The sequence below is a fragment of the Stenella coeruleoalba genome, assembly GCF_951394435.1.
Source record: "Stenella coeruleoalba genome assembly, chromosome: 7".
Lineage (NCBI taxonomy): Eukaryota > Metazoa > Chordata > Mammalia > Artiodactyla > Delphinidae > Stenella > Stenella coeruleoalba.
The window spans coordinates 117167865-117192719 of NC_137153.1; the positions used below are offsets into that span (position 1 = coordinate 117167865).

Here is a 24855-nt window from a genome sequence, read left to right on the forward strand (position 1 = left end):
AGCAGGCAAAGTGACCGCAGATGAGGGATCTGAGGAACTCCTGGCAGCCCCACCTCTCCTGGAGCAGCTCTTCTCGGAGGGTGACATCACCAGGGGGCTGTCCCAGCAGTCCTGTCGCCACCAGGCCCTCTCTGGCATCTTCTCGGGTGATTTTCATGTCCAGTAAAAAAATATAAAAGTTGTCTATACATTTAAATTGTAAGGCAGTCAAAGGCAGGTATCATTTCCCCCCATTTTACAGATGAGAAAACCGAGGCTCGAACGGGTGAAGCAACTTGCCCAAGACCCCATAGCCTGAGGTCTCGACTCCTGGCTTTGGGGGTATTTTCCACCACTCTGAAATCCAACACATCATTGTTGAGGGCCTCGTGGGCTTCCTGCCCTGGGCCATGTGGCCCCCCACCTCCACACAGCATACAGGGTTGCACCTACAGTCCCCCTCCGCCTCTAGTTCTTCCTCCATAGGTGGGGTAACAGTACTTGACCTTCTTACCAAACGGGGCTACAGAGAACACAAAGGAAGCTGCAGTTGCAAAGTGGCATGGGAATGTTTGCAGGGTTTTGAAAGGCAAGATTTAAGGGACTGCACTTCCCAGGATGTCCGCAGGTGGATAACAGTGCTGGGCCCTGGCCTGCCCCCTGGGACGGACTTGAGCAGTCAGGCCCTAAGGGCCCCGGCCCCCACCGTGGCAAGTGTCCAAGCCACAGCCTGGGGGCGGGGGTGGGGGGTGGGGGGGCCGGTCAGGGCCTCGGGAGCGGGAGGCAGGAGGGACTTGGAGGGTTCCAGGCAGCCCGTGGTCCCTCCGCTGCTTCATCAAGACGAGGGAGAGGCCCGTTTTCCAACACGCCCAAGAAAAAAATATACATAGAGGTTGATGTGTTTTCAAATAGGTTTTTGCTTTGCTCTTCTCTTTTCTCCCTGTGAGTATTAACCTCGGGGACCCCGGGGACGGCTCTGCTCGCCAGAGCACCTGCTGGGGTCACGCGCAGTCATTAGCTTTGCGGTCACTGCAGAATAAACCCCAATTCCCGGTGCCCGGGAGAGCGTGTGCGCCTGAGCCGCTCCCGGGAAGCCCGCCTAGCGCCTGGCTCCCCCAAAGTCACGCTTTTCCTGCCTGACTGGCTCCTCCCGCTATTCTACCTCCAGCTGCGGGGGCGTCAAAGAAAAAGATGAGATCAAGTTGAGGGGAAAAATTGTCTGATTTCTTGAGCCCTTTGTTTCCCAGGCCCCTGGCAAGCGGGGCTGGCTCCGGGTGGGGGGCTGGGAGGCCCGCCGGACTGGCCAGCCGATGGCAAGCGCCAGCAGCGCCCTGGCTCTGGAGAGGGGCGCAGGGGGCTGCAGGCAGGGTGTCCGGGGGCCGGCATGGCACGGTTTGGCTCTGGTACACCGCCCTCCAACCTCTTTCTGTCTTTTGTCAGAACCAAGCGCCTCCAGGCCTCTACACAAAGACCCAGGACCCGGCCAAAGCCCCCAACAGCCCAGACATCCTTGAGATCGAGTTCAAGAAAGGTAGGTGCCCGCCTGTCGGGACTCCAAGGCGTGGACTCCTGGGGCCCTGGCTCTTTTCCCCTCTTTGCCCGGGAGCCTGGGCACGAGTCCTCTGCATCCCTCCTGTGTTCCTGGAAGCCAGGGTCCGGGCTGGGGCTTCAAATGTTCCCCACTGCCGCCTCCCCAGATGGCGTGATCTGTGGAAGCCTCCAGGCTTGGGAAGAAGCACCCTCTGCTGGTGTCCATCAGTTCGTGGGCACCAGGTCTGGAGGGAGCATTCTAGCCCCTGAGCAAACACTTGCCGACTGCTTTGGCCCTTTGGGCAAGTCACTCCACCTTCCTGGCCTCAGTTTCCTCATCTGTAAACTGGGGATAAAAGAGTATCCACTGCCTCGTGTTTTCATGGTATAGAATAAGATCTGGATGAAGTGTATCCAGCGCAGGGCCCTGCACCACAGAGGTGCTCAGCCAGTTATGAGTCTTACAGAGCCAGCCTCGGGGGCCCCCTGACCCCATAGCTAGTCCTGAGTTAGCTGTTTGATGCGTCTCCCTACCCCCCATCCTGGGTTCAAAGCTGCTGCCACTCTTGCTTGTGTCCTGATCTCCTCATCTTGTCTGCTACCATCAAGAAGTGTTTGCTGGCCTGAACTGAGTGCCTAGCCTTGAGCCTGGCACCAGGGACAACCCCCTTGCCCTGAAAGATGGAGGGAAAGAAAGGCATGCTGGGTAATGGAAGGAGCAGGACCAGGTTCAAGGTGAGGGCTCAGAGTGTCCAAGGAGAGGACTTTTCCAGGAGGCTGCAGAAATCGGAGAGGCAGAGACGGAGGAACCAAGAGGGGGCGTGAGGGCATCCCAAGCCCAGGCAGGGAGGCTGGCCCTTCTGTGCACCAGGCAGCTGCAGGGAGGGAGCAGAGGGAGGGGGCTCTGCAGAGAGGCCTTTCCCAAGGCACCTCGGAGACGGAGGATGGGGAGGGGCAAGCAGGGGCCCGGATAGATGCCCTGCTCTCACCTGCCAGTGTGACCTTGACAACCAGCTTCACCCTTCTGGGCCTCAGGCTCACTCGCCTGTAAAATGGGCCACAGAAAGGATGCTCGCAGGTGCCGAGCACGGGGTATGGAGTGAGGCGCTGGGAAAAAAGCCTGTTGGTACTTTAGTAAACTGCCTCCTCCCGGCCTTTCCCAAGAGCCTGACCAAGTCATCGGGCATTTTCATCGCTCCCCCCGCACCCCGCCCCGCCGCTGTCAGTTCAAACCCTTGAATTTCATGCCCCCTGGGGACCAAAAGGCCCTTAGTCTAAGGTCCCTAAAGGTAGCTGGAGCACTAAGTCCAGCTTAGGCGCACTCTCTCTGCCCCAGGGCTGTGCTGGCGTGGGGCCTCTTTGGGCATCATCTCTGAGAAGACGGTGAGATGAACCCAGGCTGCACGCCCCACCCCAGGTCCCCCGGAAAACTGGGAGGGCGGTGAGGGTGGGCAGGAGGCAGCGTAGGGTCCTGAACACAGGCGCTGAGCCCGAGAAGAAACGTGATCCATTTTAATGATCTGGGGACTGTCTGGAAAAAAAAGAAAAAAGTAGACGGGAGGAACCCTCCTCGGCTACTCCCCATTCACTCTCTAGTTAATTTATTTGAAGTTTTAATCTAATTATTAACTATTTTAAAGGCTAAGAGGCTTTCTCCGGCAGCAGCACCAACAATGTCCGCTCCTCTCTGGGGCAGGCCCCATCCAAGGCCCCGCGAGGGCCATAATAGGACCCAGAGGGAGAGAAAGGGAGAGGGGAGAGGCGGGGGGTGGCGAGAGGGGCTTAAGGTTCATTATTGGGCAGACTTACATTTAATAGCAATTTACAACCAAGTTATAAAACCCCTGGAAATGGGGGTTAAGAATGGTGAGGCTGACAGCCCCTGAGCGCAGCCCCTCCAGGCGGCGCCCGGCTAATAAAGACTCGAAAGCCGCTATTGAGGCCTGATTGGCACCCGATGGCCGGCCACATGGTAATGAGCTGGGCAGATGGGTGGGGGATTAGCCGCCAACTTTGAACAGCTTTTCTTTGTCACTGTTACAGCTCTCTTGTTAGTCCTCTAATACATTTATTGCTCATTTCACACCGCTCGAGAAAGCGCCCCTTGCTATTCAGAGTCAACCCCGAACCCACACACTGCCCCCCTCCAGCCACCCCCCCCTGACTCGGCCCTTCCCTCCCCGAGCGGCTGCCTCCCTGCTGCCCTCCTGCCACCCCAGACCCAACTTCTCAGAATGCAGACGCCTCCAGCACCTTGCCTGCTGGCGCGGGCATCATTTCACCCCCATCAATCAGATGGCTGTGTGTGGGTCTGGGGTACAGGGTTGGGGCTTGGGGGTCCGCCTGACAGACGTGGCCGGGGGCCGTGTGTGTGTGTGTGTGTGTGTGTGTGTGTGTGTGTGTGTGTGTGCGCGCGGGTGTTTGTGTGCGTGCATGTGTGTGCGTGTGTGTGTGTGTGTGTGTGAGCTCAGCCGCACCTCAGCCAGGCGCTCCCCCCGCCCCGTAACTGGTGGGACAGAAGGTACTCCCGGTTACTGCCTCGTAAGACAATGGTGGAGCGTGAAATTCAATTAGTTCAGGGCCTGGTTCCAATTTCACAGCCCCTAAATGCAAAAGGAGCAAAGAGAATGGGAAGGGTGGGGGAGAGGTTTTTATTGCATTTTCCCTTTCATTCTGGGGGGCTTTCTCTCCCCTTCTCTCTCCCCAGCAGGCCTCAACCTGCACAGGGCTTTTCAAGGAGTCATTTGGAGTCCATATCTGTCACATCCATTTAAGGCGTTTCGGGTGGAGGGAAGGGGCGGGGTAGCAGGCACAGGCTCGTCCGCTGAGCTCCAGCCACGGGCCCACTGCCCTCTCCTCCTGCCCTAGGGGTCCCTGTGAAGGTGACCAACGTCAGGGACGGCACCACCCACAGCACGGCCTTGGAGCTCTTCCTGTACCTGAATGAAGTCGCGTGAGTGCCCGCAGCCCTGCCCGGCCTCCTGGGAAGCCACCATGTTGGGCAAGCACCAGCCCGGACCACTGTGGGGGGGCTGATGGTCCCAGCCTGAGGCCGAGGGGCCAGGGAGGACAGGCCAGTGTCCCGCAGTCAGCCTCGGCACGGCCCCATAGCCATGGGGTCCTCTGGTTCCGTGGGAGAATCCTGGTGGCCCTCAGCCTTGGAAGGTAACAACCCCAGGGGTCTACTGCCCCCTAGGGACGGTCCAGAACGTCCAAGCTCTCTACTGGATCTGAGACCAGGGTAGAAGGAAAGACGAGCAGTGGATAGGGCTGGGTGCCACGTGAGGCCCAGGACAGAGATAAAGGAAGTTGCACGTTGAACTCGCTGTGTGTCCTAGGATAGCCCTTCCCTCCTTGGGCCTCAGCTTCCGCATCTGTCCAATGGGTGGTTGGACCAGGGGTCCTGGCTCACACGTCCTCTGAGTCTTGGATCCCGAGCTGGTGCCTGACGCCCTGCCTGTGACCCCGAGTGGCCGGTTCTCCCCACAGGGGCAAGCACGGTGTGGGCCGCATCGACATCGTGGAGAACCGCTTCATCGGCATGAAGTCGCGGGGTAAGTCGCTCGCCAGCCGCAGGCGCAGGCCTCGGCTCCCGGCGACCCCTGGCACCCCAGTCACATGTGGGCGTTGCTCCTCCCAGGCTGACTTTGGGCGAGTCCTTTCACCCCGCCAGACTGTTTCCCTCCTGGGACTGATGTCTGAAGGCATCACGAGAAGAGCAGTCCCAGGAGCAGGGAGAGGCTCAGAGGAGAGAGGAGACGGGCGCCAGGCCTGGAGGTCGTGCTCTCCTGTGGCCCTGGGGCGGGTCGGCCAGGCTTAGAAGCAGACCATGCAGGGCTGATTTCGTGGTCATTAAGGCTGCGTTGAGGAGGCCAGCTGGCCTGGTGGGGTGGGAATCCCGCCAGGGGTGGGCGCTGTGAGCCAGCCAGGGCCTGAGGGCCTGTTCCAGGGTCTGGCAGGGCGTGGGGACGGGGCTCTGCCTTGGTGCTGAGTGGCTGCCACCTTGGCTAAGCTGCCCGGCCCATATCCACCTCTGGCTGGGCCTGGAGGGAGGATAAGCTGGTCCCCAGGCAGGGGCTCTGTCTCCTCTTAGTAAGCAGAGCCCCATGGGTCCCTATGGGTCACTCATCGTGTTGTCTGGACCACACCCTCTCCCCATCCATATGAGGGGATCTCCTGTTCCCCAGTGGTAAAGCAACACCGCGTGCTTCCGGACTTCAAGATGGAGGGGCAAGCTTTCAGCGGTCAGAGTCCCTGGGTTGGGCACTCGAGTCTCTAAGCACCGGGGGTGGGGTTGAGGCCTCTTGTGTGGGCAGGTGTTTAACTCGCTTTGCTTAGGGTCAATTTAGAAGGATGACACAGCCAGATAAAGCCAGGCCAGTGTATAGCCATGGCCCTTTGTCTTTCAGGGTGTTTTTACTAAGATTCTAAACTCCAAAGAGAGCCGATGGCTGGATTTCAGCGGTTAGAAAGGGCACTGGTCGGGAGGCAGGATGCTGGGGCTTTCATGCCAGGTTCGCTGTGTCTTGCTAGATGACCTTGGACTTGTTACCTCTGGGCCTCAGTTTCCCCAGGTGTAATGCGGTAGGCATGGGGATGGGAGCAGGATCATTCTGGCTCTGACCTGTTTGAATTTATCTCAAAAGGGGGGGAAGGAAGGAAAGTGGCTTTCCCTCTTTCGTGTGTTTTTTCCTCTTAGACACACATATACTCTGTGAGAAACAACCTAATTGAAACTCTCTCGGGAAGGCCTTGTGGAGAACAATATTACTAATTAGCTGCTCCCTTTTATCCTCACTTACCTTTGTATCTTACCTATATTAACATCTGATTAAATGTCGCTTGGTCTCAGTCTGCCCTTGGGAGCCAGCACAATGCAAACTATGCAAGGCAGACCCTGGAGGGACCTTGGGGAGCCAGAGACCAGCACCCTCATTTTACAGGCAGGGAAACCAAGGCTCGAAGTCACAGGCACCAGGACCAGGACTGATGTCCAGACACAGAGAGGCATGGAGTGGAGGGCTGAGAGCTTGAACTCTGCTAGATCGGGGTTCTAGCCCATGTGTAACAGCAGGAAGTGGCCTAGGGGAGGAACTTCATAGATGGCAGCAGCCCCACAGGGATGCTGAAAGGGCAAAGGCAGCCTATGCCCTCTGGGTACCGTCCGAGTGGCTCAGAGGTGTCCACTCTGCGCCTATTGTCACGTCCCTCCCACGCCCAAGGCAGGCATCACTAATTGATTGTGGATGTGGATCAGTGCTGCTGACCATGGAAAGATAAGGGCTGGCCTGAGGTCACTCTGTGAAATGGCACGCAAGTGAACTTGAACGGAAGGAGGTAGTCATAAAGGCGCGAACTGGGCTGATCTGGGAAGACATCCTGAAAGAGGTGGCAGGAGAATAGGCTTCAACTGGTAGAACGTGGAACAGAGTGGAGTGGGAGCCTTCCAGCAGGAGTGGTAGAGAAGGTAGGAGGAGCCCCAAGTGGCCAGCTGGGTGGTGGGTTGGGTCTGAGGCTGACTGACCCCCTGGAGACCTTGGGAAGGCACATTGAAGGGCTGGTGTCAGGGGCCAGGCCCTGTGTACCACCCTTGACTCCCCATCTTGGCTCCATCACCGTTGGGAAAGCAACATAGCCTCTCTGAGCCTCAACTTCTTCATCTGTGAAATGGGTTGTGGTGCAGATCAGAGACCTGTTGACCCATAGCAGGAGCTGTGCCTGAATGGTAGACCTCCTACCTTTTCCCCAGAACTGGGGGCGTCATCACCACTGAAGGTGGGAGTCACGAGATTAGCACTCGGTTCCAACTCCCTTGGCTTCTGACCACCCACCTGAGGAAAAGATTCCTGGAGCACAGCCCTCACTCTACCCAGGTACTGTGTGTGTACCTTGGGGGGCTGTCCCTAAAAGCCTAGACTTTAGCCTGAGCGTGGTACAGTCTTTGGGGAAGACAACCAGGGTTCTAAGTCCCAAGAACTTGCTGTGTGACCTTAGGCAAGTTGCTTTCCCTCTCTACGACTCTCACCAACAAAGATGGGCACACTAGGTGATCTCCCCATCTCCCTCTGGAAGTTCTAACTTGCCTATTTTCTGACCTGGGTTGGGGGGTGAGAAAAGGAAGTTGCTTCATAATTTTAGGGAGAGGTCTTGTTTTTTATTTCTCCCAATAATCCACTGTGAGAAAGAAAGGGTCGGGGTAATAAACGAGGACGAAGTGGATTCACCCACAGGTCTACGGTCACGGTCATGGGAGAAGCCATTAATTGTCAATTATATTGAGGGCGCAGCAGGAAAATGCTATTGCCTGTACCTTGGTATACAAGGGGAAAATGTCATTTGTATTGATTTTACAAAGCTCGCAATTGAAATTCGTTAAGGGCTTGGGGTTTGGGGGTGGGAGTGGGTGGCGGTGGATGGGTAGGAAGTTGGGCAGTGCTAGTGCCCTGGGTCTGGGGTGGCCGGGTCGGCAGCACTCGGGGCCATGGGGTCAGCGGGCCGGGGGCTGGGGAAGCTGCAGATGGAATAGCTTTCGCTGTATTGTGGCTGTTCACATCGTCATTATCACATTATCTTTTTAACTCTGGAGGGGGGCTAGTTAAGTGAAGTAAATGTAATCAGTGGGGAGGAGAAGGGGGGCAAGGAAGGCAGGAGGGAAGCAGGGAAGGAGGCAGCACGGGCCCTTCCCTCGCCTTCTCTCCGGCTGGTTCCTCTCCTCCCGGCCCTGCCCTGTGGGGCTCACCACCGCCTGCCGCCACTGCTTCCCTCTGCCGACCCCCTCCGCCCCCTCCTCACTGCCTGCTTTCTGTTCTCCCCTCCACTCCCCCCTTTCCTCCACCCTTCCCATCTCTCTCCCACTCTCTCGTCCTCCCTCACTTCCTCCTTACTCCTCCACTTTCTGGCTAAGAAGGAACAAGGGTTGCCGCCCACCTGTCCAGGCCTCCCAGAGGCTCCACTCAGATGGAATGTTCCAGAGTGGAGGGAGACCTGTGAAGCAAAGGTGTTTGCATTCCCAGAAGCCTGGAATGGCCGGACTCAGAGGCCTACCCTGGTTCCCAGGATGGGGCCTGTGGGGTTCCAGGAGCATAGAGGATGGCTAGAGCCCCACTGGGACTTGCCTCCCCCTCACCATGGCAACCGCCTCTATCCTTGGCCCTGGTACCTAAGAGGGGAGCCCTTGGGCTCCAGCCAAGCTCCCTTCCCCTGGCCTTTCCAAATCCCTCCCTCTGGATACTGCTTTCCCAAAGGATCAGAGGCTCTGGTCCAGGTGCCCTAGCCCCCAGCTCCGCCCCCGACCCCCAGCTGAGTTGGCGGGTCCCACTCAATTCTGCCAAATTGCTCAATCTGGGCTAACCTGGCAGCCTCAGGAACAGGTGAGAAGGATTTAAGCGGTGGCAGCTGTTTTGGTCCCCACCTCTTCCTCCTTGGTCCACTCTCCCCCAACCTCGGCCACCCCCCAGCTCCTCGCCCTTCTTCCCCACCCGCTCCTTGGCAGTAATTACGGTGTGATTGAAGCTGCTCCCCGGAGAACCGCTGACACCTCTGTCTTTTTCCTGTAAACACGGAGAGATGAAAATAGACACTTGAATCCGCTGTGCGTGTCACTCCGAAGATGTCTGCTGTCTCTTCCACAGCGACACGGAGACTCACCTGTCATTTCCTCCTTCTTTTTGCGCAGTGGTTTGTATGCCGGCTGTCAAAAGCCCCAAAGCCATCGTCTTTTAGCATCAGGATTCTGTCACTGGTTTTTTTAAAGTTATTTCCTTTTCCAGAAGAAATACACAGAAATCATCTGTACCCCCTACCCCTGTGGAGAGGAGAGGGAAGATCTTTAAGATACACACACACACACACACACACACACACACACACACACACACACACATCACAGCAGCAACCTGAAAAAACAGGCTTTTTGATCAGTCACAATTAACTTTAACACCTTCTAAGAAAAGGAACAGGAATATTAACTGTGCTGGTGTGTTTCACGGCTGCGGCATTTCTTCTTGCCTATGACTCTTCCTGCGGCGGCCTTGGAGGGTTGACAGCTGTGAGGCTGGTTCTGAGGGCTCAAGAATGGGTGACTCTGCCTGCCAGGCACTCTCTGCTCTTTTCCTGGGGAGCCTCTAAGGTGGGGCAGTAGCAGGGGCCCTAGGGCAAGCATAGCTCTTCCTCCGTGGGAAGTATGGATGCCCTCTCGCCCTGCAAACCACCGGTGCTCTTCCCTCTCTGGACTGCAGGGAAGTGGTGCTAGCGAGCTGGCTGCAGCGTTCCAGAGACAAGACCACCAGTACGCACTGGGGGACAGTGTCTGGGTGCCCACCTTCAGGCAGGTCTCGGTGGAAGTTAGAAGGAAAAGCAGCAGACACTTGCAACCTTCTCCTTTTCCGGACAGGTGGCCGGGGCCTCAGAGGGGAGTGAGGTGGGCCAAGGTCACATAGCAGAGCTGAGCTGAGCACCCTCCGTAAAAGTATAAGTTGCGAGGGACTTCTGGTCTACAGCTCCGGCCCTACAAATACTCCTTGCACCCTGCCCACAGCTGGCCAGATGAAGACAGGAGAGCAGGAGGCAGCTAGGTTCTCCAGGAGCTGAAAATGAGGAGGGCCCCTGCTACTGGCCTGCCGTTGTATGTACCAGCGTAAGGAAGGTTTTGAAAGTTTCTGAGTTTTTACAAAATGTGGCAAAATAATGAGGGGGAAGCAGAAGGCCCATTTCTAGTCCGATCTATATTGAGTCCTTAGTATATACTAGGATGAGAAGACAAATAGGGCTTTGTTCTTGTCTTGCTTCTGGTGGCTCTTGGTGACAAAGTTTATGGGGTAATTGAAAACTCGCTCCTTTCGCATTGCGGTCATTTCTGCCATTTGTGGGGAGGCAGATATTTTCAAAAGTTCTGCACATCTCTGTCTTTGGAAACACACTGCTGAAGCATCAGGCCTTTCTCAGTGACCTGGGGCCATTGGGAGCCACTTGTTGGTGGCACCATACTGTCCCCACAAGGGGCAGCCCCAAATCCTGTGCTGAATTCTTGTCTGCTTTTCATAGTTTCTTTTGTGTCTCCGCACCCCCCCTCTCATGCTGTCATTTTCTCGGCCACCCATCTGACTCCAACCCCATCAACCTTTCTAAGCCCTTTCTGGGTTGTGTCTCTGAGCCGTTTTGCAGAAGTGGATGACGGAGCCTGTCTGAACCATGTTTATAAGGGTAACGACGAGGCCTAGTGAGGGCCTGAGGAACTCCCCAGAATCGAGGGCTTGGGCTGGTGCATAAACTTGGGGATGTGGGTGTTTTCCTACTGGGGAGGCATTTACTCCCACAACTGATTCAGGACAGCAGAGGTGGCCCAAGAGCTGCGGCCACACGAGTGAAACAGGACAGGCACATTGTAATCACATCAGCTCCTGGTCTCTTTGATGTGCATGTCCCTCGAGACCAGGATATCAGGGGTTTGCAGAAGAGAGACTCACCCCCCGCCCCTGCCAAGAGGCTCTTTTCCACTAGGGGACACCTCGGAGCCTTGGGAACAGCCCAGGGTCTTCCTCGGCCACAGCGCCTCAGACCTGGGTGTCCTTTTCATGCCTGGTGAGCACTGGATCACTTGGCAAAGGCCCTAAGAGGCAACCTGGAGCAGAGATGGAAAACCTAGATGCAGGCTCCACTCCCCCTGGGCAAGTCACGTCCCTCCCCCAGGCCTCTGTCTTCCCATCTGTGCAATTGGTATGTTGGGCCAGATTAGCATTTTAAGGACTGCTTGGTGGAGCCCAGGGTTTGCAGAGGGGCCCCTGCTCCCCACAGTGGGACATTGTTTTCGACTGTACATGCCGAGCTTCCACCTAAGACTGTTCGAATACAGCATTTGCAGCTAAGTTAGGAGAACGCAGGTGATCCTCAAGGGCCCTGACATTCCTGTGGTTCCCAGACTTAAAGATTAAAGACCAGAGAAGTTCTCTAGGGCGAAAGTTTCTGGCTACTCACATCAGACACAGTCTTGCCCATGTCCCCTTTGGACTTCAGAGTGGAAACAATCTCCTTTCTGGTTTTGGGGTTTTTTGAAAGCATTTTTCTAAATTGTAAAATATAGAAAACAGAAAGCTTACCATTTTAACTGTTTCGAGTGTACAGTTCAGTGGCCTTAAGCACAACATTCGCGTTGCTGTGTAACCATCACCGTCCCCCACCTCCAGAGCTTCTTCATCTTCCCAAAGTGAAGCCGTTTAACACTAGCTCCCCATTTCCCCTCCTCAGCCCCTGGCACCCAGCATCCTACTTAGTTCCTACGAATCGGACTCTTCTAGGAGCCTCACGTAAGTGGGACCACACAGCATTTGTCTTTTGGTGACTGGTTTATTTCGCTGAGTGTCCTGTCCTCAGGGTTCACCCGTGGTGTAGCGTGTGTCTGAACGTCCTTCCTTTTTAAGGCTGAACGTTTCATTGTGTGTAGTTATCTCACTTTGTTTCTCCACTCATCTGTTGATGGGCATTTTGGTTGCTTCCACCTTTTGGCCCTTGTGAATAATGCTGCCATGAACCTGGGTGTACAAATCCTTTCTGTGGAAAGACGATGGCGGTACATTTTGAGGATAACTGAAAGCTTGCCCCTTTAACGCTGTTAGTGTTATGTGGTGGGAAGAAAGGGACTTGGGGGGGTGGCATTTGTGGGGACGGGGTGGTTATTAGCCCTCCATCAGGACAGCAGACACGGGGCAGGTTTATCCAAGGTGCTCACCTGAACTTGATTCACGAGGCTGCACTGCTGGGAAGAGAGAGCCCGGCCATGTGCCCGGGGGCCATCCTGCCTCTTGGAACCTTAGTGCCCCCGAATCTGGGGTGGTGCTACTTACAAGACCTTCCTCTCAGGGCTACACTCAGCCAGGGCCAGGCGCCCCTTGTCACTTGGAGACCATGCAGTTCAAGCAGATTGTTTAGCAAATGGAGGATTTGGGCCTGAGATCGTGGGGAGGGGACCTAGCAAGACCGTCTTCCCATGACCTTCTGGGTTTGGCCCCCATCACCTGCTGGTCCACAGGGCAGCAGACAGCGCTGCTCAGGGACTCGGGGGCCTAGATTCGGTTCCCAGCTCCACTTCAGCCAAGTCCCTTCTCCTCCAGGGCTCAGTTTTCCCGGCTGTACAGTGGGGTCAGCACAGGTGACCAAGGCAGTCAGGATTTCTCTGCAGAGACACAGCTGCAGGGGAGCCGCCGGCTGAAGGTGGCATGTGTGTGCACACGTCCACGCGCGTGCATGCGTGTGCACAGCTGTCCCCTCCCCTGGCTCCCTGGGGAAGGCAGGAAGGGACATCCGGGACCCTGGGCTCCACCAGCCTCGGTTTAATTACAGGTTTTCAGCTGCGGGCCGGTGGGCACGAGTTGGGAAGGAGGGGGGAGCAGCTCTGAAACCCTGTTATTTTCCAACGTCTGAGGGCCTCTTCAAAGGGGGGCATCTAGACATTTTCTCCACAAGCTGCAGAGTGGACTGTCGTGGCCCCAGCATGAATATAATGACGGATGCATTTTGCGGCAAGCTGGGAGTGAATGGGTCCGACCGGCTTGTCTCCTGTCAGACGAGTCATTATTATTTTTTTCTTTTTGTCATTTGCTGACACTTTGGGTTTCACGCGTTTCTCTCTTTTTTCTTCTTCTCCCCCTGCCTGGAAAAATGGCTAGGTATCTACGAGACCCCAGCGGGGACGATCCTTTACCACGCTCATTTAGACATCGAGGCCTTCACCATGGATCGGGAAGTGCGAAAAATCAAACAAGGCCTGGGCTTGAAATTCGCCGAGCTGGTGTACACGGGTGCGTTGACCCTGCAGCTGCTCCCCTCCCCTCCCTCACCCAGGGGCACCCTCCTCCAGTCCCGCCTTGCCCACTGCCACTTGCTGAAGAGCCCCCGGAAGATGCGGGGTGAAGGGGGGGTGGAGAGAGGGCAGGGGACGAGGAAGCGAGGAGGGGACGTCGGGACCTGCCTTGTTCACAAGGTGTGGAGGGAAATGCACCAGTTCCCCGGGCTGTCCGGCTGCCTCCGCCGCCTGCGACCCGCATGACGGCCGCAGGGCCAGGGAAGCATCTTGTGTCATGCCAATGGCTGCCAAGTGTTATCCAGCACGTGCCGGGTACCTGGCACTGTGTGGGAACACAAGTCATCCTAGGGGGCTTCCCAAGTTTCCTAAGAGAGCTGTGGCCAGAAACTGAGTCTCCGAGCAAAAGGAGCTTATATAAAGTTACACAACTCGATGTAGCCTAGCTGGGTTTGAGCCCAGGTCAGCCTGTTTCCAGGCAGAACCCGGAGCCGCTACAAGAACCGCCGCAAGCAAGGGAAAGCCTACCTTGACCAAGAGCGGGGCCCCGGGCCTGGGCATTGCCTGGGCCAGATCCCTACTGGGAAGCCACCGGGACGGCCAAATGTCCAGCCCATGTGTGGAGTGTGGGCTGGGCTCCAGACTGAGTTTCCGTGCCTTACCTGCTGCCACAGAGTAGAAATCCAGTCCTCCCGACTCCAGATCCATCCCCCGCGTTATACCAGGGGTGACCAAATCCAGCCCGTTGCCTGTTTTTGTTCAGCCCATGAGCTAAGACTGGTTTTTACATTCTTCAATGGTTGGGGAAATTTTTTTAAAAATAATACTGTTTCATGGCACGTGAAAATTACAGGAAATTCAGGTTTCAGTGTCCATAAGTCGTTTTTGGGCACCACCTTGCTCATTCGTGTCCGTGTTGCCTGTGGCTACTTCAGAGCTACACTGGCAGAGCAGAGTAGTTGCTAGAGAGACCACGTGGCCTGCAGAGCCTAAAATATTCACTATCTGGCCCTTTCCAGAAAGGGCTGACTCTATTCTATGACATTAACATCTCCCTAATTTGAGAAATCACATCGAACAGCCCCTCGGAGCTGTTGGGGGGGACAGGCTGCCGTCTATGGGGACCTGGATGTCAGAGGGACCCCAGGAAAGTTAATAGTAACAGTAACTGCCTGGTAGAAGCCTCCACCGCCCTCATCTCTTCCCCTCGTCCCCCACTCGGAGGTTTTGTTTCCTCTGAAACCTCCTAATCGCTGGAACTCATCTCGGGATTTCAAGGGGACATGGTGGTTATTGGCTGGCATTATTTTTCCCTCCCATTGTTCCCAGGAGCTTTGAAGCCCAGTCCCCCCCTTCCCAGGTACAGACAGGTGTTTAAATAACATTGTCTCCTGTGGGCTCTCTTGCTCAGCGGGGTTTCCACACTGAAAGGTGGATTTTGGTTACAAAGTGGCGAGAGTCGTTACGACGCAGCAGGCTGTGATGGGGGGACGGCACCTGGCCGGGGCTGCTTCTGCTCAGGGGGCATCCGTGGAGGCCGAGGGGGGGCCAGGCCGCCAGCCTCCCTCCCCACGCTAGATCGGCTGCCACCTCTCTTTTTTTTTTTTTTAATTAATTAATTTATTTATTTTTAGCTGTGTTGGGTCTTTGTTTCTGTGCGAGGGCTTTCTCTAGTTGCGGCGCCGGGGGCCACTCTTCATTGTGGTGCGCGGGCCTCTCACTATCGTGGCCTCTCTTGTTGGGAGCACAGGCTCCAGACGCGCAGGCTCAGTAGTTGTGGCTCACGGGCTCTAGAGCGCAGGCTCAGTAGTTGTGGCTCGCGGGCTCTAGAGCGCAGGCTCAGTAGTTGTGGTGCACGGGCCCAGTTGCTCCGCGGCATGTGGGATCTTCCCAGACCGGGGCTCGAACCCGTGTCCCCTGCATTGGCAGGCAGATTCTCAACCACTGCGCCACCAGGGAAGCCCGGCTGCCACCTCTCTTGCTGCCCAGCCCTGAGCTGGGCACTGACGGGTATTATCTAATCTTAGCTGCACAGAGGTGAGATGAAGACACTTGCCCAAGGCTTCACAGCTGCTGAGAAGTGGCTTGGAGCCCAGGACAGGCCAGCTTCAGAGGCCAAGTTCTCGGCCACTCCAGCAGATCCGAGGTGGGTAGGAAGCTGGGCTGGGGCCATGAGCAAGGGGCGATCAAGGGGCGCAGTGGTGTGCACAGGGCAGCCCTGGGTGTCAGGAGCACAGCTTGGCCCTTGGTGTGGGGCCAGGCTGCCTGGGTTGAGTCCTTGCTCTCACCCGCCGAGCCCTCTAATTCCCCAAGTATTACAGTGATTAGGTTTAAAAGGAAATAAAATCTCAGAGTGGAGGCTCCTCCCAGGTAGTTGTTAGTAACATTAACTTCGCCCAGGTGCCTCTGCCGACCAGGCTCCCACAGATGTCAAGGTCGGCCTCTGGCAGCAGCCCGTCCCCACCCCCCAACAGCTCAGGGGGTCGGTCTGTTTGATGGGATTTCTCGCATTTGGGATGCATAAAGGCTAGCGAGCAGGAATTCGCTTGAGCAATTTACTTGACCTCCCTGTGCCTTGGTTTCCACATCTGAAGAATGGGGATAATTCTGCCTCTCTTATAGTGAGGCCTCAATGCATGGATATTTGCAAAGCCTCCAGGACACTGCCTGGCATGGTGTCTGAGCATGGATGCAGGAGAATGGGGCCTTGCCTCTGGCTGGCTTTATGATCTTGAGTGGGTCTGTCTCCTCCCAGAGCCTCAGTTTCCCCTCCTGTAAAATAAAGGGCACAGGTCCAGGTCCCTTCTCCATTCTGTCTAGCTCCCCAGTTATAGAGCCACCACTCTGCTATGGCACTCAGCTTCCTCGGAGCCCCTGTGGTCTCGGGGCCCAGGGAGACAGAGGCCCGGGGAAGCCCTTCTGCCTCGGTCCCACTCCTAGCTGCCCTGACTACTGTGAGTACTGTCTGCCCCTCCTCTCACCCCATCCCCAAATTTCCTGATCTGCCTTTATGAGGTTTATACAGAACCCCTCCCTCCAGGAGCACACTGGCCTCACCCCACAGGGTCATTCTGGCATGACCCCAGCTTCAAGACCCATCTCATTTAGGGGGTATAGCTCACCTCTCCCCTCACCTCAGTTTCTTCAGCAGTAAAATGGGTATAATGCACAGAGGGTTGTTGTCCTGATGGGTACAGAATTTGGCCCAGCTCCAGGCCCCACCCACTGTGCATCCCCCAGCCTGGGACACGCAGGCTCTCCCCAGTGCGGCACTCAGGACTCACTGCCCTCCACCCCAGATTGGGTCTGCTGGGAAGAGATATCTGAGCACAAGGCCCCCATGGCGGGAGGGAGAGATCCTGAGATAAAGCCCAGGCCAGGCACTCCCACAGGGGTCTCTGCCCCCATATCTCTGGCTCTATCTCCCACCTCTCTTCCCGCCTGGGAACCTAATGGTCTAATTATCCTGACTTAGAAAGATGGCCAAGCCACTGGGGCATGGTGTGGGGGGGCATCAGCGTGCCCTCCCACGGGGCTCTGGGCTAGAGTCAGGAGCACTCTGGATCTCGCTGTGTGGCTTTGGAAAGGTTCTTTCCCTCTCTGGGTGTCTGTCTCCCTGTATACAGTGAGGGCCGGCAGAGGCCATGTTCAAATCTTGAAAGCAAAAACTCTCACTGAATCCACACAACCCCCCAGAGAATGGTTAGTATTACCTCCTTGTGCAAATGAGGAAACTGAGGCACAAAGAGATCACGTGGCTTGTCAAGGTGGAACCAGAGGTGAACTCAAAAGGCAGGACATGGGAGAGTGAGGACGCAACTCCTTCTCTCCCTGCCCGCCCCTCCCCCACGTCTGGAAGCCACCGGACCCGTCGTGGAGAGGCCTGCTCCCCTTTCCCACGGAGGGCCTCAGCAGGTGCCCCTGGAGGCCAGTGCTTCCAACAATAGCCGCAGAGCCGGGGCTGACCCGGCCCTTTATCAGGGCAGGAGATCGCGCACCATCTGGCCCCACAGCTGCCCAGGTGGGCTCACCTTCCCGGCTCCGTTTCAGAGAAACCCTACCCCTCTCGCTGTCCCTCCCCCAACCCTGGCCACGGCCCCCCTGCCCTCGGCAGAAACTGAGAGGAGCCACTGTCCAGACCCTGGGCAGACGGGGGACTGAGCACGCGGCCCTCTTTGGCCTGAGGGATCTGGGGGACAGATATGGGTAACGGGGGATGGGGGCAGCGCATGTCTCAGGCAGCTCGGGGATGTCGCAGATGTAGACAGGGAAGCTCCAAAATGATCACATGAAGCACAGTTGTTAGAACTGGGGCCGACTGAGGTCAGGTCCAGGCCCCCACTACAGCCTGTGTGATCGCGGAAGAGTCTCTCAAATTCCCTGAGCCTAACTTCCTCACGCAGAAAAGCAAGAGGCTGAGAGAGGTTTTTCTCCTGCGGCTGGGAGGGTCCAAAGAGCTGGCCCAGTAAGGAACTTAGCATGGCGCCTGTGCTTCATCTGTAGGAATCTTTGCGTGTGAAAATATTAGCAGTATTTTAAAGACAGGTCACTTATTTCCAAGGGGTCTGCCTATCCTGAGGGGTGGGGCTCTTCCCAGCAGCGTTCACAGCAGCCCCTGAGCCCAGGGCCTCCATGTACAATAAGCCTGCTAGTCCTGGGAGGGCGAGGCAGTGTCATCCCCACTCAGCAGATGGGGAAACAGAGGCACAGAGAGGTGAAGGCCCCACACACCTGGTCTTTCTGACCCCAAACCCACCACTCCGCTGGGCACCCCCATCGCTCGGCCCCGGTAACATATGTCTGAGTCTTGCTTGAGGTCTCCTGCCCAACTGTCTGCTGCCCTGATAAAACAGCCCCCTGTGGGCAAAGGACGGGGCCCCTTCACCACTGAATGTCTGTGGTGTGAAGCAGCAGGTTAGATCCCCTGCCCCTGACCCTTAGGGGGTGACTGCATTGCAGGGTGTAGAGGTGCCTCCTTACCCCCAGGAGCCCTACAAGGTCACAGGACAGGGGCAGGCGGGCTTGGTCCTCACTGTTGTCATTTACAAGTGCATGTCACACCAGAACTCCACAGTGAACAAGGCAGATGCGGGACTGCCCTCCCAGGCTCACGTCTGCCATGACGGGGTGAGGCACAGGGTGCCTTTCCTGGACCCCAGTCCTCCCCACGTCCTGGCCCGAGGCAGGCACACGGTGGGCCTCCCCGGCACACTCGCTTCTTCCTCCCTGCAGGTTTCTGGCACAGCCCCGAGTGTGAATTTGTCCGCCACTGCATCGCCAAGTCCCAGGAGCACGTGGAAGGGAAAGTGCGGGTATCCGTCTTCAAGGGCCAGGTGTACATCCTCAGCCGGGAGTCCCCACTGTCCCTCTACAACGAGGAGCTGGTGAGGTAGGCGCCCCACCCCTGCCCCCAGCTGGGCACAGACCCTCATGTCCAGTATCTCCTCCGACTGGCTTTCTCAGCAAAGATATGCCCAGGCACATGTAGGGTATGGGGGAGACAGTCCTGAAGATTATCCACACCACCTCTGCCCTCATCGAATGTACAGGCTAGATGGGGAGAAAGGCCCCAATCAAAGGATCACCCGAGTGCAGGATTAGGGAAGGAGGTGCTGGGCTGTGGGGAGATACAGGATATTTGGGCTGGGTATAATAACGGGGGTGTGGGGAAGTTTCCCCATGGAAGTCATTTCTGAGCTGGTCTCCAAAAGAAAGGAGTGAACCAGGTGGAGAGGGGGCAGGAGAGTCTCCAGAGAGACTGTCCTGTGCAGAGGTTCAGAGCCTTGGAAGAACCCAGAACATCCCAGGCACTACAAGAACCTGGCAAGGGTGGACACAAGGGCTCCCTGTGGGACGTGCTGGTGGCTTGGGCCAGGCTGCTGGTCCTGGGGATAGAGAGCAGCAGATGGATATTTAGGAGGTGGGATCGAAAGGGCTTGGCTGGGGAGGGAGATGGAAAGGTTCAGAACCACCCTGGGTTTTCTGGCATGAGCCGCTGGGTACACTTTGGTGGCGATGACTGAGTTGAGGGAACGGGGGGTGGAAATCATGCATTTGGATTTGGGCAACTGCAGGATGAGTTTCCTTTGAGATAGGCCAGGAGAACTACAGTCGGCCACTGGACACACAGGGCTAGAGGTGAGGAGGAACGCGGTCTGAGGACACTGGATGATGGGGCCAAGAGGAGACAGCCCAGGGGAGCGGCAGAGCCAGGAGGGAACCTTGAGCTGCCTCCCGACGGGCCAGGCTGAGAGCGCTGAAAGGACGTGGGAGAGGCTGGGGAGCCCTGGCAGGCTGGGTCCAAGGTAGCAGTTGCCTATTAGCTGCACCTGTGTTTGCATCCTGAATGACAGACTGGCCTTGACCGAGGAGCAAGGTGTTCCCTCTGGAGTTCACCTGGCCATACAAGAGGTGGGGACAGGCAGCCCCACCTGATACAAGTCCCAGGTCCAGCTTGGCTCACGCTGAGGCCAGCTCTCCCCTCCCGGAAGCCGGTCAGGAATTACAGTACGAGTTTTGTTTAGCGGTCAATATTATTTTTCTCTCTCCCTTCTCTTTCCCGTGTTGCGTTTCTCTCCCCCCTTCAATCTTCCTAAACACTTTAGAAGCCATAAATATAGCCGAATCAGTTTAGATCAGTCGGGGTAAATGTCAAATTATCTTCTCTCTTTCTCTCTCTGGCTCTTTCTTCCCTCCCCCTCCAAATCAACAGCCTCTAATAATCTGTCCAACCCTTCATTAAGCCTTACAGTCTCACTCAGGGAGATTAAATGAATAAAGTAAAAAGGGAACGGGGAAAAAAAGAGAGAAAAGCAGGAGCATTTATTCTCACTGTGTCTCCGACCATTTCCCTTTTCTTTCTGATTTCTACATCGCTGACTTGAAAGCCCTTGAGTGACAGCGTCACAGGGACCAGCGAGGAAACCGCGAGAGGTAGCAGAACTGGAAATGCCGCGGCACAGTAGGTAGAAAGTACCGTAATTATAGAGCAGGTCAGAGCCACTCGAATGAACAAAAATAAAAGCACAGAGGTTTTCTGTAGACCGTCAGGGGAGGTAAAAAAAAAAAAAAAAATCATTGTAAACTTTTTCCACCGGTACCCCCTACCCCCTGAAACCACAAATTTTAAAAGAGGTTTTTCGGTTCCCGAGAAGCACCTCTGGGAGTACTTCAGCAGTCCCGTGGGACAAGTTTGTCCCTGGCTGTGGGCCTCTCTTTGCAGGGGCTGCTGGGGTGGTCTGAAGGGCCTGTTTGGGGGCAAGGGGGTAGCAGAGTTTGTTTCGACTCGTGAGAGACGGTGGCGAAAGGACGGATGCACGCGGGGAGCAGGAAGGGGGTCCAAGCCCTGCTTTCTCCCTGGGCTGAGCGCAGGGGCCCTTCCAAAGGGGACGAGCGCCTCAGACAGCGGGAGCAAGGCCAGGAGTCCGAAGCCGAAGCCGTGTGGTGGTTCGGGATGGGGGTGTGGAGGCGCAGGGCGGGGTCATGATAAGCTTCGTTTATCACCCCAGCAAGGTCTGCAAAAGCGCTTTAGGTGGGTCCAGCCTTTCCCCTGCCTGGTGAGGGGTGCCAAGCTCAGCCCCTCGGATGTCTGACATCTTCTCCCTTTACAGGGAGCTTGCTAGTCGATTCCTGGTGGCTTCAGCCACCTGAGCCCTGGAGGGGCGGATGGAGGTGAAAAGGAGGGAGCATTGAGAGCGTGGGAGTTCCAGCTTCAAGGTCCCCTGGAGGTCAGGGCGAGGGCGTGGCAGGGGGAGGCACAGAGCCCAAGTCCTGACAAGCTGCGGGGCAGCCGGGCGTAGAGACCCCGTGTGTTGTACAAAGCCCACAGTCCACAAAGAGCCGGTCAGAGGCACAGCCTCAGGGTCTCAGAAAAACGGCAGAACCCCTCTGCCCTCCCCCCCGATCTCACCTCTCTGGAGAAGGCTCCTGAGGGGACAGGCCACCCCCTTGTCCTCGAACCTTGAGACTGCTTTGTCCTGAGGCTGGAGTTCTGCAGACATGAAGACAAGGGGCTGATTCAGAGCAGGACGCAACAAGGGGCCCGTGAGAAACGGGAGGGACCCCCTTCCCCCAGGGGGCTCAGAGGGTGGCCTCGTGGAGTCAGATCTGAGACCACAGCGCCCTGAACTTGTCCTCAAAGAGCATATCACAGTTGTAATGATCGAAGGCAGAAGGATGATTGATTGCTTACGTCTGCACTCGCCACCCCACCACCCCCTGCCCCCCACGTGGGTGTTGCTCCCGTCTGGTTCTTGTTTCCTCGGCACCTGGCACAGCGCCTGGCAGGTAGTAGGTGCTTAATAAATACCTGAGTAAATGAATGACTGAATGATGTTAGTAAAGCTGAGTGCTTACCTGGTGCCAGGTGGCAGCTACATCATTTCACGTGGAGCCAGTGATGAGGCTGAGAGCCCCATCTCACACGTGAAAGACTGAAGCTCAAAGTGCGAGAATATTTGCCCTAAGGTCTGTGGCAGGGGTGGAGCCAGGATGCTCACCCAGGTGGCTGGACCTGGCTGACTGTGGTTGGGGAGGGTTCCAAAGCGCAGCTAAGTGAGAACACCCAAAAGATGAAGGCTGTCGAATCTGGAAGATGGAAACTGCAGATGGGGGGCAAAATCTCTTCCATTGAGTATAGCAGGGGTTGACTGGGCACTTTTCAAAACCAGCTGGCATCGGGTGGGTGCCCATGTTTGAGGATGGGTTAGAGTGATGGGTGCCCATCACTCAATGGGCAAACAAGGTGAAGAAGACTTCGTGGACAGATCTTAACTGCTGGGAACTCTCTGCAGCTTGAGGGATGCCATCACGCATATCTGAGGCTGTTTGGTGTGTAACTCCTGGCCTCCCAGGCCTTCAGGCCACTGGACACCACCAGCTGTTCCTGGTTACTCGTCGAAGCCCTCCACAGCCCGAGGGCAGAGCTGGCTCCAGTGCATGTCCTGAGGTTACAGATGCAGTGCCCTGGTTCGTGGGAGCAGTTCACTGGGCTGGCGCTGGCTGGACCAGGACCCAACCTGCCCGTGTGCGTAGCAGGGATACGGCTCCCTGCTCTGCAGCCCCGGCATGATCCCCGGCCCCGGGTAGGGCTCCCTGAATTGGAAGGAATGGAATGAAAAGCCAAAGTGCAGGGAGTGTTGGATCAACACTGAGGAAATGCCTGGGGGTCTGTGAGGCTGAGGTCCCTTGGATGCCAAGGCCAAGGCCGGGGGATGCTGACGAGCTCCTACTCTTTTGCAGCATGAATGTGCAGGGACAGTACGAGCCAGTTGACGCCACTGGTTTCATCAACATCAACTCCCTCAGGTGAGAAGCTCTGGGCCCTGATGGGTCCTCAGACCCTCCAGGTGCGGGGCGCAGGCTCTGATGGGACCTCAGTGCTCTGACCACTGCTCTGCCCTAGACAAGCGCCACCTTCCTGTCCCTCCACCTGCCACATCCTCAGCGCCTGCTTTGGACCCAGCCTGCTCCCATCCTCTGCAGGGCCCCAAGGCACACTTGTGACAGCAAAGAGCAACAGAGGGTCCTGGGCACTTGAGTTCCCGGTTTCTGGGTTCGGCTCTTTGCCTCTGACACTCACTCCCACCCTCTCCAGCCACTAGGAGCCCCTTTCCTGGGCAGGTTAGCAAGGGGAATGGCCGAGGAGTAGAAAGAAGCCACAGAAGGTCATCTGGCTGGCTCCTGCCTTCACATCCACATACAGGAGCTTCAGGTCTAACTGGAACCATGGATCTCCATGGCCCAGTGGGGTGATACACGCCATCTGAAGCCACTCAGACCTGGCTTCGAATCCTGCCTCTGCAGTTGGGTCTCGGAACCCTTCTGAACTTCTGGAAATCATAGGATGTTAACCATACCTGCCTCACAGGTGCAGTGAAAGTTTGATCTGAGTCCGTGGAAATCAAGCATTCTGCCCAGACCCTGGCACCCAGGAAGGGCACAGTGCCTAGCAGCAGGGGCTCAGTGGGGCTGAGTCCAGAAGGCCTGTCTGTCCACCTCTGGGTTCTTAATCCCCATCTTCCTTCTCCTGGGGCTTGAGTTTCTCTCCTCTCGCTGATAACACGCCCCCAGCACGAAACCATTTTCTCTCAGAGCCAGCCTCCTGTCCCTGGAGCCGAGACTGGGAGAGACATGGATTCCAGCCCGACAGTCACCTCCATCTCCCCGCCTCCTTCACCCCTTTTGTGTTTTATGACTCTATAAACCCTTTTAAATGGCTCCGAACACACGGGGTTTTCATAATGGCCTCTTCATTTCTCCCATTGCCAGTTTAACGCTTTGTCTTAAACAATGGCAAGCAATGTTTTCCCCCTAAGATAAATTAATTACATTATCCTGATTGGAGGGCAGGAGGGGCCAGGGCAGGAGAGGGAGAGAGGGAGAAAAAAAGACAACTCCACACACATCTTAGCAAACAGCTGCCCCTGCCACCCCACCTCTGCCTGAATTAATTGAACTGAGTGCATGTTGTTATTGTTAATTTACATTTTTCTTTGTTTTGAATCTGGTTTACAGGCTGAAGGAGTATCATCGCCTCCAGAGCAAGGTCACCGCCAAATAAACCGGCTGATAATGGGGAGCTGGGCCTCCTCGCTTTGCCCATCTCCCAAGTGCAGCCGCTAATTGTTGTGATAATTTGTAGTTGTGACTTGTCCTCCAGGGCTGGCAGTGCAGTGCGGGTGCCAGGCCCCGGCTTTGTTCCCTGGTCCCCTGGAGCCTGCAGAAGTGGTCAGCAAACGGACGGGGTGGGGGCCGGCTGCAGGCAGGAGCTGTAATATGACGATTAAAAAAAATGATACATTGGTCTTTTGTTTATTTCTGCAGAAAGAGGAGTAAGAGTGTGTGTGTGTGTGTGTGTGTGTTTGGTGAATCATGCTTTTCTTAGACCAACCTTTGTGTTTTCTGACTAAAGCACTGCCGAAGGCCACCTTTTGCCAGAGAACCTGTTTATCTGGAAGAATCGACCCCTCTCTCCAGCAAAAAGCATGGAATCCGAAAGCACCCACCCGCGTCATCCCCTAGCCCAGAAGCCTGGCATTTTGTTACCAGCTGTGCCCCTGTGGTACGTGCCAGGGAAACCAAGGCGAGTTTAGGTGACAAACTTGGGGGCAGTCGTGCCCGCAGCCCGCAGTGAACTCCCGGGAATGGTGGCCACGACTGACCACACCAGGCTTCCCCACCGTGGCTGGGTGGCCTTAAGCGTCCTACATCAAGGAGGAGAAAGAACCCAAGTAAGAGCAGCCTGAGCACAGAGGACAAAAACACAGACATAACTTGGTGGTGGTGGTGGGGCATGTTTACCTGCCTTACACGGTTCCCTCCACCCTTCCTCCACAAACCACGGCCCAAAGCCGCCATGTTTGTACTTGACTCCACCCCTTTGGTCATATCTGATTGGACCATGGCTGGGCACCTGACTAGAGCTGGGCCAATCAGAATCTCAGTCCCAGTAATGGAGCCCAGGGAACCGGCCGGAAGCGAGGACACGGGAATTTAGGCGTGGTGGGATGCCCTGTGGCTGGAAGAGCAGAGAGGGAAAAGGGAGTGATGGG

At 56.3% G+C, this 24855-nt stretch overlaps 1 protein-coding gene across 2 annotated transcripts in view; it reads left to right on the forward strand.

Annotated features, from left to right (window-relative positions):
• The window catches only part of ASS1 (argininosuccinate synthase 1), a 51028-nt gene extending 26937 nt beyond the window's left edge, over positions 1-24091 (forward strand). For both annotated transcript variants that reach the window (XM_079927141.1, XM_079927142.1), the window contains 7 exons: positions 1420-1510; positions 4378-4462; positions 4999-5063; positions 13170-13301; positions 18536-18692; positions 22544-22609; positions 23819-24091. In XM_079927141.1, the coding sequence (XP_079783267.1) occupies positions 1420-1510; positions 4378-4462; positions 4999-5063; positions 13170-13301; positions 18536-18692; positions 22544-22609; positions 23819-23864 (642 nt within the window). In that variant the 3' untranslated portion in view covers positions 23865-24091. The remainder of the gene's footprint in view (positions 1-1419; positions 1511-4377; positions 4463-4998; positions 5064-13169; positions 13302-18535; positions 18693-22543; positions 22610-23818) is intronic.
• Positions 24092-24855: the final 764 nt, after the last annotated feature.